This window comes from Aplysia californica, unplaced genomic scaffold (assembly GCF_000002075.1).
Source record: "Aplysia californica isolate F4 #8 unplaced genomic scaffold, AplCal3.0 scaffold00211, whole genome shotgun sequence".
NCBI lineage: Eukaryota > Metazoa > Mollusca > Gastropoda > Aplysiida > Aplysiidae > Aplysia > Aplysia californica.
In genome coordinates, this window is record NW_004797481.1 from 274,116 (window position 1) to 293,142 (window position 19,027).

At 37.9% G+C, this 19,027-nt stretch overlaps 1 protein-coding gene across 2 annotated transcripts in view; it reads right to left on the bottom strand.

The window, feature by feature from the left end:
- Positions 1 to 4,519: 4,519 nt before the first annotated feature.
- Positions 4,520 to 19,027, bottom strand: part of LOC101857721 (suppressor of fused homolog) — a 24,862-nt gene continuing 10,354 nt past the window's right edge. The window contains exons 2-13 of one of the 2 annotated variants that reach the window (XM_035970029.1): positions 18,362 to 18,496; positions 16,789 to 16,925; positions 15,640 to 15,672; positions 13,584 to 13,726; positions 13,045 to 13,130; positions 12,444 to 12,516; positions 11,847 to 12,060; positions 11,071 to 11,137; positions 10,260 to 10,403; positions 8,597 to 8,735; positions 8,162 to 8,230; positions 4,520 to 7,136 (exon numbers count right to left, since the gene is read on the bottom strand). In XM_035970029.1, coding sequence (XP_035825922.1) covers positions 7,065 to 7,136; positions 8,162 to 8,230; positions 8,597 to 8,735; positions 10,260 to 10,403; positions 11,071 to 11,137; positions 11,847 to 12,060; positions 12,444 to 12,516; positions 13,045 to 13,130; positions 13,584 to 13,726; positions 15,640 to 15,672; positions 16,789 to 16,925; positions 18,362 to 18,496 — 1,312 coding nt within the window. In that variant the 3' untranslated portion in view covers positions 4,520 to 7,064. The remainder of the gene's footprint in view (positions 7,137 to 8,161; positions 8,231 to 8,596; positions 8,736 to 10,259; positions 10,404 to 11,070; positions 11,138 to 11,846; positions 12,061 to 12,443; positions 12,517 to 13,044; positions 13,131 to 13,583; positions 13,727 to 15,639; positions 15,673 to 16,788; positions 16,926 to 18,361; positions 18,497 to 19,027) is intronic. The other variant, XM_005099374.3, reaches the window with a different exon arrangement.

The window sequence follows — 19,027 nt, forward strand, 5'->3', positions numbered from 1 at the left end:
CTTACTGAAACTAAAACATCCCACTAACATATTCACACAATATCGTTACTTTTATTTCTTGGCCTGTACAGTTGTCCAGAATTTTTTGTTGTTTAAACCACAATTTACCTAGGGTATGATGACAGGAATTGTTTTAGTTTTGATACCTGAAAAGAAGTAATGGTTGTAGGATGATGAATTGTCACAAAGTTTCATTACAGGTGGGTGGTTGGCGGGTGCTCTGACATGCTTTGTTTCTTCTTTCCTATCAAATATCTATCGTCCTTATCTCCCCTTCTTCTTTTTTATGTTTGTTACTCTCTTGTAACACCTCTAATCATCTGGCGCTCATATGACCTTATGCAGTTGCGATCGCCGAAAACCCTCTACTAAAACTAACTGCTAAAATTTTTCACAATGACAGTCAACTTATGGCATGCCATGTTGTTACCTAAAACATAATGGTTTGGACAGACCCTCACACTCCACAAACATAAATCTGCCCAGTTAGTGGTCCTAAACAAAATTTCCATCATCTTGACACATTTTGAAAGTTGTTAAATCACATTGACATAGAATTGGCTAGTTGTATCGCCACTCAGTTGTGTGTTCCCATATATCGATAATAATATAATCCTTATTAAGAGCCCAGGCACATTTTGAGTGCAAGAGTGAAGTGGCTAATATCATCAGGTTTCCCACAATTCTTGGGCAGCAATAGACAGCAAAAATTATCCTCCGATTTCCTTCATTTCCCTTTTCTTAATTAACTTAACATGTTAATGTTAATCATTGTGCTACAAAAATGAGCTCTTCTTAACCCTCAGAGTTGCAGCCACGTTCACACATTCCTCACAAGTTCCCATTCCACCTGGTCCAGCTGCCTATATATTTCCCTCACAGGGTGCCAGCCGCCTCAGACCCAGCTGCACACTTTTAACGTAATCTCCACAATAGTCTCTGAAAAATATTGTTCATGTTACCTTATAAACTTCAAACAAAAGCAGTAAGAAATATGTGTACCAATGTTTGCAAAAAAATTACAGACACAATCCGTATTAGCTGAGCCTGAGGAGTCAAGGACTCCAGTATTATCTAAGATTCTCTACTAAAAAAAAAGAGAGATGTACTAGTAGTAGGCCTACTATAAGTAGAGAATCTTTGGTACATTTGTATTACCTGGGCCCGAGGGAAGTGGTGGCTAAAAATAGCTGGTGCTGTAACTTTCTGTAAGGTTTAAGTCAGGGTGATCCAAAAAAACTGTACAACTTTTGGTTAATATTTTCCTCCACACTGAAGTATTGCTCTTCAAATTGTACACATTTGGAAGTCAAAAGGAATTTGTCTGATATTCATTTTTAAAAATCCACAGAGTAGTTTTGCTCTGCAGAGCGTGTAAAAAAACAACCGATTTTCAGCTATGTCCCCATTTTTGGAGCTTGACTCACTAGTTCGCATTAGGTCTACCACTAAAATTCCCAACGATTGAGCCATATTACATTCTACAGTAGTCTAACAAGCCAACAGAAGTTTGCAGATAGTTTTTTTTAAGTTTCCTTTGCCTGCTGTGATCATGGTTAAGATTGGTAAAGAGCAGAGAGCTTTTTGTATTGAAAATGTTCTCACAACCAACTCATATTTAGTAAGTTTCGCCCAAGGTATGGAAATAATGTTCAAGTGCCCTTATAAGGTCTTCTTTGATGTCAAGGTTGGAAATGGTCCATCAGTTAGTACCTGTAGAGAATCAGAACTAAAAATTCCCAGACAAAACAACTTTTTCAGGTCAAACACACACCGTTCGCACCGCTTTAAGCGTCACCAGGGTACAAAATTCAGTAGATGAGCCACATGAGACGTCTGTCCGTAGACGATGTCTGCAGCAATGACTTTCCTACATCTCAACTGTCCGCATTCTCAAGGCAGATCTTCATCTACGATTGTACCATTTTCTCGTTTGCGAAGTTATCAGAGGATAGCAATACGTGTTAATGATTCCTCGATCGTCTTAAAAAACGTGAACATTCCTCTATGACATTTAATTTGGTTCCTTTTAATTTAACAAAGCCTATATTCACCTTTCAGGTTATATCAACTCCACAAATACTGTCTATTTGGGTAACCTCGCCCCCTCCCCCTATTGTCTCTAGAAACAGCTCTATACTGTAAGGTGTACAGTATAATATGTAGCTTCGAGTACCCTTGGTTGAATGGATCTTTGTGTTTGGCCACCACTGAACATTACGAATGACCCGTTAAAATGTGTCGAGTCCAAAGGACATAGACCATAGGTTCTCGGAATTCCAGAATTTAATAATAAATGTTTAACTCTGTAGGAGAAAAGAAATAGATCTATTGTATAAAAGTTACAGGGATGGAAAGATTATATTTTAAAAAAGAAAGGAAAGGAAAAATCAAACCAATCATTTCATGACTTTCCTTACAAGATCTTTTAAACTGCTGCATTTTGCATTTTTATAGGTGATTTTTATAAACGCCATTTCTGTTTTCAAAAATAAGTTTCTTCTTTGTGAATTTTATGTCAAACAAATTCCTTTTGAATGAATAAATATAATATATCTACCGGTAGTCCAAATTACAACATTCCAGTGCTAATTTTGTGTGGAGATATTTAGAAAAAAAGTTGTACAGATTTTTTGGGGGATCACCCTGTATGATTAAGCATGTAGAGTTTACTAATAGGCCTACTGTGATACTACAGGTAATTTTTGGGCACAATCTTCATTTTTTTTAAACCCCACTTGTGTCATGCTGAAATGAGAAGAGAGGGAGAGACCCTGGGTACAATGGCCAACTGGAATTCTTGAACTATGGGGCTTGTTTCAGGACTTTTTATGGCTTTTCTGTCAATTGGTCGTCCTTTTGAATTTGAAGATGAAGGTTAAATCAGAGGCTACCTCTTCCCCTCAAACAACCTTGTGTTGAATAAAGGGCATCACTCCCGAGTCCCATAGGAATACAACATCAACTCAGCAAGCCTGCTTTCTCCTTTTTCAACATTGTTTAAGTTTACCCTTTTTTTATTAAAGTCAGCAACTGGCACCTGTGGTGTAGTGAATAGGACCTTCGCTGTTGCACACAGGACACCCGAGTTTGATTCGCGAGTGGGAAGAAATAAAATTTTTATCGGGTATCTCAGTCTTTCTGCTGGAATGTCATATATTCCACATTTCCCTTTCCTCCAGGAAGATCAAGCATACAAACAGTTCAAATCTTATTGTATTGACGCCCTCACAGAGTTTTAGCAGGTATATCATGCTTGCACCGAAATGGTTCACACTAAAAACTGCAACATGTAAATCACAAGTGTAAGCTGAGGTCATCAAGCAACTAAATTCGAATGATGGAACTGAACATGCTGACGACTTTTTTTGTGTTTTTTAATAAGTGTTTTATGGCGCTCGCAACTTCATAAAGTCATATGAGGGCGCTGGACATTAAACATTTTCATTTGGTAGGAAATTTTTTATTTTGCCCAGGTAGCGGCCGAAGCATACTCTTAGTAGTCTTACCGATTTTGGACCACTTAACGTGCACAATTTGCACACGTGACCTTCGAGATTTTTCGCCCTTATCCGAGAAGGCTAGGTGGTAGATCTTACCTACCATAAGATCAGTGGTGTGGCTGAAACTGAAAGTGAAAGACAGCAGTAAGCAGAAGCCAAGGAGTAGCAGTAGAAAGGCTGCAGAAAGGATCAGGAGCCCAGAGGAGGGGGCAAAGGAGGTGAGGGGGCAGGGGCAGAAAGTGGAGATGAAAGCAGATGATAGAACATTGTAAGAGAGCAGGAAAGGAGGTGAAAGGAGAACATTTTAATAAGAGAAGATAATTTTCCGTCTTTGTGAGGATTCGAATCCGGGACCTTTTGAATGAGATGTGAACATCGTAGCCTCTCGAACACGAGAGCACCCTGCAGATGGCTGCTGGGACACATCTATGGTACTGTATCGGTTTAACATCCCTTTGAACACAGATTCAAAATCAGTTCCCTCAGGTAGCTACTCAAATGAACTCGGCAGACAACTCAAGTTAAGTAAAAGAAAACTACATATAGCGCTGGGCAGATCATGTGGCACTGCCTTGTACTCTGTAGAAAACAAACAATAGAAATGTTCTAATGATCATCATCCAAAATTCTCCATTTTCTCATCCTCGAGGTGGCCGACGCACTACATGAACTGACAGGAAACAGTTCACAAAGTGGGAGTTTGGCGGGCATGTACGTGTAGTTTGCTCCTTCTTTCCTGTATTATCAAACATCTATCGTCATTATCTCTCCTCCTTTTTCTCTGGATGTCACTCTCTTGTAACACCTCTAATCTTCAGCACTTATATGACCTGAACTATTTACTATTTGTATTGCAACACTTACTAAAACTAAACTACTTCACAAGGAAACAAGTTCATCTCACTCATTTATATGGCCACAGGACCTGTACAGTCAATACTGTACATTGAAGCGTGGGGAACAAGCTTCCTTGATGGATTTTTAACAATAGGCAATAAATCAAAAGTATAGTGAAATTTGGTTTGTCGCATCTGTACATTGTATTTATTTTTTGCCAACAGTTTTGATTATAGCATGTCAATGTCAAATCAATCACAACATACTTTATACATACACATACAAATAATTGCACAAAACCAGAAGTGCGAGCATGTTCACCTCGACTCAGTACACAGAAAAACTGTCGTATAATAAAATATTCCCCAGGTAATACAAAATTCCAGTTATAATTGTTCACGCTGTACATGATGCTCGGGTCAAGGTAAGGCATGCAATTCTTAAGGAAATGCCACAATGTCGAAGGTTGAACACATTAAGTACACACACAAGACCTTTTTACATCTGAAACTCCTAACATAATTATCTCTTCTGACTGCAGCACGGACCAATAGTAAATGCAACATTAATTTACTATTGAATTAGACTATGAGAATCTCAAAGAAAATACAGAAACTGACTTTGCCTAAGACAAGCTCAGATTAAAAGACCTTTGGATAAAATGATACTTTTTTTCTTTCTCCTGACCATAATATTGGAAAGGAGGGAACCTGATAAAGCGTTCAATTTATAGATGGGCTTTTTCTCAATCCTTAACAGTATCCAAGGCAAAGTTCACTGTACTCCAATCTGTCTAAAAGATTCACTTGGCGAAAAAAAAAAGAATTGTAACAATATCATCATATTTGTAAAAAAATGTCCCATGCTCTTACACAGCAACGTGCCACATTCTCACATCAGCCACACATCATCAAGTGCCATTCAGATCACCGACTGACACTCAGCACCCAATAACCAACAAGCAGTTAATCCTGTGGCCACCACTGGCAGGTCCTACTTCTGTAACTCTCCATCACTGTTTTGTCTTCTTTCCAGTGGTAAATGACAGTTATCATGCCAATGTGCTTCTTTAAAGCAACAAAAACTAATCTTCAGAGACCTACAACAATATAGGGGGATGTGATCGCCCAGCAGAACCTTTCACAAAAATCACATTTTCATTTCCGTGCCATTACAGTCATATTAATGAGTCCTAGGCCCTTAATTACTATTACGCAGTAAAATCCCCAATGTTTCAAAATAAATGAACATAACAATTTGTAATCCTGGCGGTCACAAAAAAAAAATTCAAGGAATATGCATTATTTTCCTGAACTTATTATTAAGACTTTCTTAGCTTAGCAAAATATTATAACACACAAGTAGATGAAATGCACATAGTGGTTGAGCATACACAAGAATCCCATCCCTGCAATCATCAGAAGCTTATTGAGTTACTTCAGACTTACTCTACCACTGACATTAAACATTAGGCAAAGAATTTGCCTGAGCTGCCATAATTATGCACCAATAGCTTGCAATCAGTGGGACGCACCACGGGCAACAGATTCCTCATACTTCTTTCCGTTATTGGTCAGAGCTTTTACCCAGCAAGAGGTGACCACCATAGAGTTAATTTGCTTCCATCTAAATGACCAACAATAATATGCTTTGACACAGTAATGCCACTATGAGCTGTCTTGCAATTATGTGATCCAAGTTGAGCCCATAAAACACGACCCAGTAGCTCAAAATTAGCTCGATTAAGTCAGTAACTCCCCCTGTTGTCGATGTTTTATGCCGCCCTCAACACAACCATATCCAATCTCCTGTCCTCTTCACTCGCCATATTCATTCAGAATCAGAATCAAAATCAAAACACTCGGCCTCTGAAAGAAACACATCACTCATGTGTAAATGATCCTGTTCACAAAACTGGATACAATACTTGTACAACAGAGAAAAAGATGTCAGAAATCAAGGACAATGTTCACATTAACTGACAACATGCCATCAATAATGCTGTCAGAGTGAATTTTTGGTCCTTGGAAGCGATTAAAAATTCCAACAAGAATTATTCCAAAAAATGTACAGCAACAATGGTAAGTACAAGAAATGACAGTATCCTTCACATTCACAGAGATATTCTTCCTGACAAGACAGTTGACCAGCTCAATGCCTGAGAGGAGAAACATTTTGATAGTCTAAGACATCTTGAGTAAGTAATTTTTTTACTTTCTTCAAGAAAGATTGTAACAACTGTTATAAGCCCCCATCAATACAATTTAGAACTTACACACAGTAGGGAGTGAGCTGCTTTATTCCTACTAAATGTTATGTCTGACTGGACAGAAGTATCCCAACAGGAAGACAGAGACTTTCAATAAAAATTTCCCAATCTAGAAACCCCTAGGGTTTTTTTTAATGCACAGGAGAAACCAAAGCAATAACAGTACTTTTTTCCACTGAGCTCAGAAGAGGATGAAGGGCTATAGAAATTCCCAATTCATTTCAATCCAATATATATATACATGAAGTGGTACAAAATCAGTATTGAGTATTTCCACTTTCAAACAAATGCTCTTTCAAATTTAACACATAGGAGCTCAACAGCAGTACAACGCTTCAAGTTATTGACATTTCCTATGCCTAGTCTGAAGAAAAACATCTGTCTAACAATTTTAGATCTTTTTCTCACTTCATTCACAAAGTAAAACAACAAACAAACCACAACACAAGACTTGGCTAACTCTCATCAGGCAAAATTGTGATACACAATCGCTTCTCGGGCCAGCTGTACGTTTTGGGACATAAAATCTGAGGAAGACACAAGAAGCACTCCTTGTATAAAAACCTGCCAATCAAGATAAGGGCTCATGCTTTCTAATCTCAAACAAAACGATTTTTAAAAACCCATCAAAGCTACAATAGTACTTACAAAGGGAAGCATTCAGCAAACTTGTGAGGAAGAAATTAATTATCATATTATACATATAAGAATACAGTCATGTCAACTCTTTGATTCTCTATTGAAACACGCAAATGCCGGGTGTGTGCGTGCATGCGTGAGTACGGTATGTGTCAGACAGCTCAGGATTCTATCAAGCACTTACTCGTCCACATTCAAAAGGCCACACCAGTGAAAACAGAAAGGCGTCAATTGTCTCATGTTAGCCCCAACATTAACACAAGGCCTGAAGCATTTTTAGACTGTCAGGGTGACAGGTCAGTGTGGGAACAAAACTTTGCAAGAGAATGAATCAAGATTGACCCAAGCCCCTTTTGTTGAAAAAGAAAATTCACTGTCTACTTCTTACATAGTCAGCTCAGCCTCATCCTACCCATTTGTCATAACATCCTAGATAATAATATGGTGTAAAGCGCATAGAGCTCGTTGTCGAGTGGGGACACGCACGATAAAATATCAATTATTATTATTACCATTATTATTATTAAAGGAAAACATCATTTGTTTCAATGAAACTCCAGTTTAGCAGGGGGAAATGAAAAGAGGCCTAAAAGTTATGCTAACATTTATTGTGAACACAATTAAAGCCCGGTGCATTTATGAAAGACGCCCCCACAGCAAAGCTGATCAAAATTGCTTAAGTATGTCAGACCTTGCTTTCACTAGAACCTAAAAGTCAGAAAAATCAAGCAGCAGACTTAATGAATTCATCAGATGCAAAGCTCTCTGCATTGATGCCCATAAGCATTTGTATACTAATACACAAAATAAAAGGAGCTGACAGCTCACAAGAGTAATTTCTTTAACTTAACCCTGTCTGTCACAGCTGACCTAAAACAACTCAGCAAACACTAACTGCAGAACCATTCTTTACCTCATCAGGACTGGAAAGTTCGTCTAAGTCATCTAGCATGTCGTCAAGTGCTTCATCTTGGATCAGTACCTAAATGAGAAAACAATGCTTGTGAATATGAGAACATTATGTCCTTCAGTGACACAATCACAAACCTATCCATTAATCCTTACAGCAGCATTGAAACAGAGCACCCAGTGTATTTTTCAAGTAACAAACATCGACTACTTACAAATAAGACAAAAATTCTCCCCCCAAACCTCCAGCGGACAAAAAAAAAGGGTACAGGACATTTAAATTTATAGGCTAAATTTAATTTACAAGTCACTGTTTTTTTAAGGTGATATTTTCAACATTGAGTTGAATCTGCTGTGACCACACTTTTCAGGGTTGAAATAATTTGTCTCCACATAAAATATAAGTTAATGCAAAAAGTATTCCAGAGGCCAGCCGCACCTGTAACCAGGTACCATGAGCTGCAAAGGGATGTTCTTCATCTGTGATGGAGCCCACAACAGAGGAGGAGACTAGAGTGATGGCGATGTCATTCATGATGCCTTTAAAAGTAAAGTGACGACCATGTTTTAACCTCCCCCTGAAAAGAAACAAAGTAACTAAAATTAATAAGAGTAATAAGTAAAAGCGTGTACCAGTCTAACAGCATAGCATTGGATTTGGAATTAAAGCAACATCTCAGCATTCATCTATGCCATGAAAGAATTTGATTCCTAAGGTAATAAGCACAAGCAACCATACACACAACACACACACTCTCTCTTTGTTCATAAACAGACACATACACTCACCCTCATGCACGCACAGGCACACCCTTGTTTACATTACCAAGCACATTAAGATTTTTGACAAAGTCTACCATCTTTCTTAGTTGCCTATATTTTTGCAGAAAAGCTTGCCTCTACTTGGCAGAAATTATACTATTTCCCATACCAATTTACCAGTAATGGACAATATATAACACTGCCTTGTCATCATGACTGAACCTGGCCAAAGTGTTTATCAGCACATAAACAAGTTACAAAAACAACTGCAGTAAAAAATTTAAAAAAGTAGAAGTTTGTTTAGGGCAGTATAGTTGACCTGTCCGTCACTCCAAAGAGAGCTTTAAAAAAAGGATATTTTTCCACAGCAGACACTTAAAGGAAGGTAGACCAAAAAAAAAAAAATCCATCACATTAGGGATGATTTTCAAAGGTTCTTTGTCTCGATCATACGAAGTGACTATTTGGACTCAAGTCCGAATAGACAAAAATTATATTTGAACTCTGAATTGAGTCCAGCATGACGTTCGTTCGACTTCCGACCCTTGTTCCTAAATATTTCCAGCATTTATTAAATTTTTTTCGATTATAATGATAACAATTCAGACATGAGCTATAATATCCAGTTACTTGATCTATCTAAACTGGCCCTCCCTGCATCATTAGTACGAAAAGAATAACCAAGCTGAGTTGACCTTGCACTCTCGGCTTGCTGGGGGAAGTGGTGTTGAGGAGAGGCCATGGCTGTCGGTTTTGTGCGATGTGATTTAAAAAAAAAAAATTACAGAAAAACTATAACACACAACAAAATGAAATTAAACATGTGGAAAGACAAATGATGGTGGAAATAATGATGATAGTGGTGGTGGAAAGACCCTGAGTTTTCGGTTACCGTGGACAAAGACACTGCCATTGGGCAATAAGAGTGCAGTCTTTTGACTTTAGACACAATTACACAGTCCTAGTAGGTAATTCTAGTTCTAATTCTGGTATTAAGTAAAATCCCCCGAAGACAGTTATAATATGTAACCTCCTTACACTTACATAACTCACTTAGAAGCTGAGTCCGAAAAAATTAAACATTTTTTTTCGGACACGAGTCCAAATAGATTTTAAAAAACATATTCGGGGTCCGAATAGATAAAAAATCTAATCGGACTCGTGATTGAATAGACCTGGTCATCATCATAAGCAAAGTCAACAGTATAAATCTACTGATGATGACCACATGACCAAACTGGACTGCAAACAGGTCAAAGTACAAGCTGGACAAATATATATAAAATTTGATATAAATATAAACTTTGACACATTCCTTGTCACGCTCTAAGAAAGTTCACCTTAGTGCCAGAGGAAGTAATGATCCTGCTTCTAAGTTGAATTTGAGGTGAACTGTGTCCAGTGACCGAGTCCTGATCAGTTCTGTGGGACCTTCAGAGCTCACTGTGCTGTCGAAGGACTCTTTTCTCGACTGTGTTTGTGAACTTCAGAAGAAAAAGACAGAAGATCAGTAATTTGCATTCCCAAGCATTTGCTTCAGCATAAGAATAAAGACTCAACTTTGTTTCCGCCTAACATGCTGCAAGTAAAGCCTTAAGACTCATAAACACTGAAGAAATTTTCAAAGCTTTCAAAACTAAGTAACAGGCCTATGTGCATCTTGATAAAGGCCAGGATCAAAATATCACTAAATTTCTATTACCAACTCAGGAAATAAGGCATAACTTTGTAAGATCATGAAATAACATCTGGCATGTTTGAAGATCAAAACAAAGAGTCATAGTAATTTATCAAATGAAAAAGAAATGGCTTGTTAACAATGGAAAATATAAACAGCTAAATTTCTTCTTTAATTTGAACAAGAGTAAGCAGTCAATACTAGGCAACACCCCTCCCCCCCCCCCCCCTCCAATGAATAAAACATCAAGTCTTTCAGCCACAGAACCAGAGGACTACTACATTTGGCTTTTATCTCACAGGGACAGGTAGGACTTTCTAAATATAAAATAACAAACTATTCCACAAGGGAAAAGACTCAGCAATACCCCACATAATTCTAAAAATAAGGCATCCATACATTACCATGTCTTCCTAAAAGCCAAAGCAATTTTTTAAAATGAAAAAACAAGTCTCATCAGTTCTTTCACTCACTCGTGTCTGCTATTTAGATGTGTGTTGCTCAACCCTTTCTTCAGTGTAGATTTGATTTGTTCCGACTCTGAAATCACAAGCATAGAATTATGATGAACTGAGTCAGAGATAAAAGGGAAATTTAAAAAAAAACTCACACTGTCAAGATGAGGATTACCTGGAAAAAAACCCATCTGATTAGAAGATGAACCTTTAACACATTTGATTTCCATATTTGTAATCAACCCTAAGCAAGGTAAATAACTCAGTGCAAATTTTCGGTCATTCAGTGGCGCAACAACCTTTGAACTTTTGTCCATAAAGAATATTTTTTTCTTTTCCCACACTTCTTCATTTCAGATACACACATCTTACAGAAAATTCTTCTGCTTAACAAAAAATGATCAAAATGCAACTGACACTAAATTCTTGGGAATGTATTCATAAAGGAAAAAAAATTATCATCAGTAGTCAACTGGCAACCAGTCAAGGATTCACAAAGATGCAAAGGGTCTTCATTTCCTTAACACGACACTTTGCAACACAAGAAAAATAAATTGCATAGGTTTAATGCCCCTTGCAACACTAAGTTACATTTAAGAGTTAGGAACTCTGAATTTAACATCTATCTCCCAAGGGACCAAGCCAAATTGGAAAGTTCACTTAAAGTGCCATTCCCAGAGACACAACGCAGGACATCACCAGACTGCGAAAGCCACCAGTTAACTCTAATCCAGTTGATATTGTAGGTTAATAAATCATTGGGAAAACTGGTTAAAATGAATATAAAGCCTTACCGTAGTCAGTGAGGGTTCTCCGTTCAGCATCACTGCTCAGCCTTCTTTCCTCTCTCTCCGCTTCCTCTTCTTCTTTGTCCCTTCTGTTCTCCTTGTTGTCATCCTCACCATCTGAACTTTGCCTATCATTGTCGCCAGGTTCATCCCATGAACACCAGGCGCTCACACCGCTGAGATTAGAACCCTCCTGCTCAATACCCTGATCTACTCGCTCCTGAGAAACCGACACACAATTCAAAATTTGTGAGGAGGCTTATAATAATTGTAAAAAGTAAACCAGTTCAATATCAGAGAGAACAAATCTAAACAAAGTTTGGAAGCTATTCATGACACATGCCCGTTACAATCCCAAAACACAAATCAGACTCGACTAGTAATGGAAAAAAATCTTAATCTCAATATAATCACTATGTCTCTTAAGGTTCATCAAATGTTGCTGTCTCCTCTAAACTGACCGTCAATGTTAAAGAACCTTTAAACCCATCCTCTACAATTATTAATTTTCCACATTCTAAAAACAAAATTTTTAAAAAACTGGTACATACACTAGCTGATCATATATTAAAAATTTTTTAAACGTCAGAGGAAACATCTCACCTTCAGCTGTGGATCTAGCTCAAATATGGTCTCTCCTCTTCGCATGTCTGTCACAAGCCATGGTCCCCCGGCACTGGAATGGTAAAAGCCTTAACTTTGATAACATGATTACTTCAAAGGCAAACGCATACAATAGTGAAATAAATCAATTTCCATGACCACACATTTAAATCTGCTATTTAGAATATTCCCTTCAACTTTTAAATTTTAGTCAATTTCTTTAATGACATCTCTCTGTTGTTTTCCTTCAGCAGACCATAGCAATCCTATTTTTCACCTTGAAAGGAAAAAATGTCTAAATTAACACAAAGCATATTATATCATTCAGCCCCCCCCCCCCAGAATATCATGAACCTGCAGTAATGATTCTAGTTGCAGGATAATACAAACATACCTTCAAATTCAAAATACAAATTACTTCAGATGTATTCCCAAATGAGCATAGAAAGGGTTTGTATGCAGTAACTTACTGCTTACCTAAGTTAACACAAATAGCTACTATAGGCACAGACCACATCATTTGTAAGGCACAGCTTTTCTCAAATAAAAAAAAAAAGAGATTGCCTTCAAAATTCTCCCTGTTGGCAGAAATCATACTTACGATGGTTTACATCTAAGTAGTTCTATTATGCCAGGGCCATTCCAACGTTGTGCTGCTTTTAATTCTTCTCCACATACTCCGACAATCTGCAGAGTTAAGTTCAAAAAACAACTATTGGTACCCTAAAGCTCTTTTAGACAACAAGGGACCACTTGGGGGCTTCCGCATGTAAAATTCATATCTTATAGTTGTGAAATACAAGCAGTACTAATTTAATTTCCTCAGAAAAAAAAAAAACCCAGTCAAAAGAGAGATGGGACCAGAAATAAGACCTCAAGAAATATACTACAGTACTTTCACATTTTAATCAAAGCAAGAGCATCCCCCAAGGAAAAAGCTCACTAAAATATTGTCCCTCGTTACCCTTGTTAATGTTCTGACCAAGGGTACATACCTTATCAATTAAGAACAAACTTTATGAGAACACAGAAAAGCAACAAATGTCAATTTTAACATCTAGGTGTATTGATGAGTTACTCATTTAGTAAATCATTCGTAAACAATGACTATCAGCTCCATGTGAGGTAGAAAATGCCTACCTGTATGAAGTTCACCATTCCTAACACAGATGAGGTAGGTTGCAGCTGTGTGTCTTCAGTCATCAACATGTGCTGAATGCGGGACTCACTGCCATCGAGGGGTGTGTGCCATGACACGTGGTCCCCACTGCAAAGCACATTTTCTGTTAGGGGAGGAGAAAGACGATGTGATTGAGCCAGTCTAAGGGGACTTAGTTTGATAAATGTCCATATTTCACCAGGAACAGGAAGGCTAAAATGATAACACTCATTAAAAGAAATTCAAGGAGCAAACAAGAAAGTCAACAGTTATTAGTCACACTTTGTTGAGCTGTAAACAACAGTGAGTCAGAACAGTAACTGACAAAAGGTTTCTGCAAAAAGAAAACAAATTGGAAAAGAAAAAATATCTTAAAAAGTGAAACATCATAACATTCCAGAATGCCCACAACAACCCACAGTGTGTCATTACTTGAAAGGGGACTTCTCAATGCATTTAGTCAATTGCTTACAAAATTCTTGTTTTCTCATTTGTACCGTAATAAAAATTACACCAGCAAAACTAAAACTTAATGGCAAAAACATTCAAATCCAGTAAAAAAGGAAAATAAGATGATAAAGAATAAACATTAAAACTTATGAACATTGTCATATGATTCAGACGGGCAATATGCACATATGTGATAACAGGTCTCAAAGAGTAGGACATTAGATAAAGCTGTCATGACAAAATGCTCATTCATGACTTACTCTTGAAACATCACTTTTTCTATCACTATGTTGATATCAGTGCAAGAAAGCTCCTTATTTCACAAAAGAAAAGCACTGTAGGAACAAACATAACAAGAAGAAACGAGAAGCTTTGCATGAGTTATGCAAGGCTACAAATTTCTTCTGTTATGTTCACATAGTGTGTGATCTCATAATTGTACTTTTTAAATTTAAAACCACACAAAAAATGCCCTACACCACATTTGCAAAGCATAATCCATAAAGACACAAACACAACCACTAAATGCAATCAGTCTCACACAAAAAGGCCCTGTAGAACTAATAATTTGAAGGATGCTTGTTATTTATCAGTTATCACTCAAATGCCACCAAAGTCACAATTTTGTTTTCTTAATCAGCTATCTATTGAGACATCATGAACACATCAGACTTAAACTGTATGACATGCTCGTAATGAAGTTGAAAAGTATCTTCTCAATAATTCATTCTGCTTCTTCATGAATACAATGAAATAAATCTACAGCAAAATAAATGATACAGATTAGGCTGAAATATTTGCAAAAGTGCAAACAAATAAGACATTTTGGGAACAAGTGACACAATGTCAATAATGCACGAATACTAAATCAAGAAGTAATCATTACTAAATTGACAGTTAAATGGAAGAATTGTGTGGCAACCTAATCAGAGGCATGAACTTCAAAAGACACAAACGAAGAACATGATTAAAAAACCCAGATTAAAACAAAAAACAAAAAAACTAACGAAAACCATCAAACCATCACGATGCAAATCCAGATCAATATGAAAAGTTAAAAATTATTGTTTTAATGCTCAACAAACCAGTAATGACTAACTGACAGACTGACTGACCGACAAACAGCTTGGACAAGAAACAAGATGAGTGATACCACATCACTAGTGCTGAGACAGCATGACAAAGGACAAATTGTGCCAAGAACAGATCAGGACAATAGCAACACCGAAAAGAAAAGACGAAGAAATGAACCACATCAGGGTGCACTTCAATTATCTGTACAAGCATCAACAATGGCATCAAGTATGACGAATGCATAAAACTAAGCAAAAGTGGTCATAGCACAAGACAAAGGTAACCATTATACTTTACAGACAGTGACATTGTCAGAGAAAGAGACCTTAGCACCTGCAGAGGCAACAGCTACCACTGAGTCGTAATTTATGACAAGTACCCACGCCGGTAACCATACTCTGCCACAAACAAAAATCACAAAAAATAGACTGATTTTAAAAAAAAGGAAAGTGCAGACCACACCACAGTTGACCACGGCGCCTACCAAGCACCAGTGAGTAGTAACAGCAATACCTGTGGTGACAGAGGCGGCAGAAGCCACAGCAGCTGCAGCAGTTGTGATTGGATCGTAATCAAAGTGACCGGAGCGGCAAAAAATATACATAGATGCAGGGGTAGTAAAAGCCAGGTTATGAGAAACAATGGGGGGTTAAGGCGATGACTATTGTACACATAAAGACAGCGGTACGGACAGCATCATCATCATTATAAGCATCAGGAAAGACAAAAAGCAGTGGTGACACCAGAGTATTGCTATTACAGCTGCCAGATTTTTCAACTTTGTTGTTCGCACTGCTATGTTTTAGTTTATTATTATGACCCATTCCTTATAGTTGTTATCTGTGCTTTAGTGCTTTATTGATTATTGTTTTCTCTATCTTTTTTTTTCTTTTTCTTGTATATTTTCAAAGTATTTAAAAAATGTCTGTGTCAAGACATCACAAAACAAAAACATATGAACGTGAACACAACACTTTTATTAAATTAACAAAACTTCATACTTCTAGTTTAAGAGAAGCACATTGACAAAACAAAAACCATGTAGTACAGGGACTTGACAAAGTCGACACACAAATAAAAATTATACTGACCAACCACTGGATTTCTCAAGCCTCCCATTTATACTCATTTAAAATGAAAGAAAATATTACTACAGTACAACAGACATAATCTCTGAGGTGGGACTCTTGTGGTCTAGAGGTACGGTGTTCGCCTCTTATTCTAAATCAACAAGACCCAGGTTTGAAACTTGACAGTGATGAAACATTTTCTCCTCCTTTCCATTTCTATAATCCTGTTCTGTCAACTGCTTTCATTTTCACTTTTTCTACCCCCACCCCCTTCCAGCATCTTGAACTCTCCTCTCTCCTTTATTCTTCACCCTTTCCATTTTCAGAAATGATATAGCCATTGGTCACTACTGCTGCTGCTGTCAGAAAGCCCAAAGCTTGACCTTCTAAGACAAAACAAAATAAATTTGTATTTCAACACATAAGAAAAAGAGAAATATCACACAAAGAAAATAATCATGAGCATTTTGAAGTAAAGTAACACATTTAGCTTTTCATTATAAAAGAGTAAGTATATTACACATGTTACACCTACAAAGACAAACTAATTAGCATGCGGCAGTATGAGGTATACAAAAAAGTCTATACACACCTGACTGAAAGACATATCTGGCAAGAGCCTGCATGAGGGCTGCAGGCCATGTGGGAGGATTTGACTCCCCAGGTTCTCTCTTTAACCTAAAGGTCAACTCAAAACCAAATCCACTGGGCCCATCGGAACATCCAAGCCTGAGAGAAACAATAGATATTAGACTTAACATATTCCGATTCATGCTGTGTTTTCAAAGCAAAAAACAAACAAACCATTGAGCCTACCTTTCATCTATCTTAGCAAAGCAAAAGGCAAAAGTTGTGCCAAGCTTTGTATGAATTTCATGCCCTACTAAGAGGGAGGCTCATGTAGTCTTGAGGTATAGTGTTTGCCTGCCCTCTCAGTCAAAAGGTCCCGGTATCAAAACCTGCCAGAGTCTTCCTTTCCTGTTCTCTAGTCTGTTGTGTCATCTGCTTTCATCTCCACTTTCCCCACCCCCATCATTTTCACCTTCAGCATCCTCTATGCTCCTCACTTCCTTATTCCTGCCCCTTTCTACTGCTACTCCTCTAGGTTCCCATTACTGCTGTCTTTCAGCCACACCCCTGACCTTACGGTAGGTATGATCAAACACAGAGCCGAGGGCTCTCATGGCCTAGGGGTTAAGGAGTTCACCTCTCACTCAAAGGTCCTGGGTTCAAATCCAGGTAGTGACAGAAAAATTTCCTTCTCTAAAATTGTCTCCTTTCACATCCTTTCCTGCTCTCTAGTAATGTTCTGTCATCTGCTTTCATCTCCACTTTCTGCCCCCAACCCCTCACCTCCTTTGCCCTTGCCTCTGGGCTCCTGACTCTTTCTGCAGCCTTTCTACTGCTTCTCCTTGGCTCCTTCTTACTACTATCTTTCAGCCACACCCCTGATCTTCTGGTAGAAAAGATCTACACTTAGCCTTCTCAAACAAGAGCGAAAAATCTCGAAGGTCCCTTATGCAAGCTGCGCACGTGAAAGATCCCAAGGTGGTCTAAAATTGATACGAGTAGGCTTCAGTCGCCACCCGAGCAAAATTCAAAACTTCCTACGAACTGAAAATGTTTACAGTGTCCTGCGCGCTCATATGACCTTAAACAGTTGTGAGCACCGTAAAACACTAACACCCCCCACATGTGTTCTCTCTCATACACACAGACTCTCTCTCTCTCTGAGTCTCTCTCTCCCCCCCCCAAAAAAAAACCCACCCAACCTTTTCGGATATGGGCAAAAAACCTGGAGATCCTGAGTGCAAGTTGCACATGTTAAAGATCCCTTGACAATATCCTACCAAAACTGATAATACCCTAGTCAGCGTAAAAAACAACAACAATAGACCAAGTTTCGAAAACATGTGGCTGCCTGAAGGCAAGGGGCCCTACAAAGTAGAAACAACGGCTACATTCATTTAATAAAATTAGTTACACTGTAGGTTGAAGATGCCCTCCAATACAATAATTTATTATTTCCGTCAGTAGCTGATTAATTTTTTAAACTGTCATTGTCAGTTGTGAGATAAATGTTTACTGTGAACTATTAAATTCTTTGCTAAGATAAATTTTCCATTTTCTCAGTCTACCCAAATTACAAGGAAACAGCAACTTACTCATAAAGTCTGCAGTCCCCATGTAAGTCTGACAGGCCAAAACTGATGTAATGCCAGTGTGGTGGTATGTTCCTATCTGGGTCCCCTGGGTTGGCATACATGCTAATGTAGTCCAGGGGGTCTGGACCACCTAGCCTGAAAAGGAGAAAAAGAAAGTATTAATAACAAAGAACAAGGAAAGCTCACAGCATGGGTAAAGCAAGGCAAGGTGATATATATATAGTAATCCAAAAGAGTTAAGGATTGAATAAAAGGGATTTTTAAAATCTTTCTCACATTCAGACCAAGCGTTACGCTGGAAATAACTGATGAGAAATAAATCTCAAGTTCCACTTAACAACAACAGTAAGAGACAGAATGATACCTTTTTTCCATTTTCTATTTGAAAAAAAAAAACCTTTTACAGAGTTGGATACTTTGCAACTGACACCATAAATATCGGAATCACAATTGAAAAATTCTGAACGGTACCGAAAGTGAAAATAGATCCTGATTTTCCTCGATCTAAGCTGGACAGTTCCACCTAACATTTTCTGTTATTCCTGTCAATTGTACTTTTGACTCTCACGGTAAAACCATTTTTTGATAATTGCACTGTAGGGACTAATATTTCAAGAGTTCCTTTTTTAAAAAATAAATTTCTGACGGGTTTCAAAAGGCAACTGC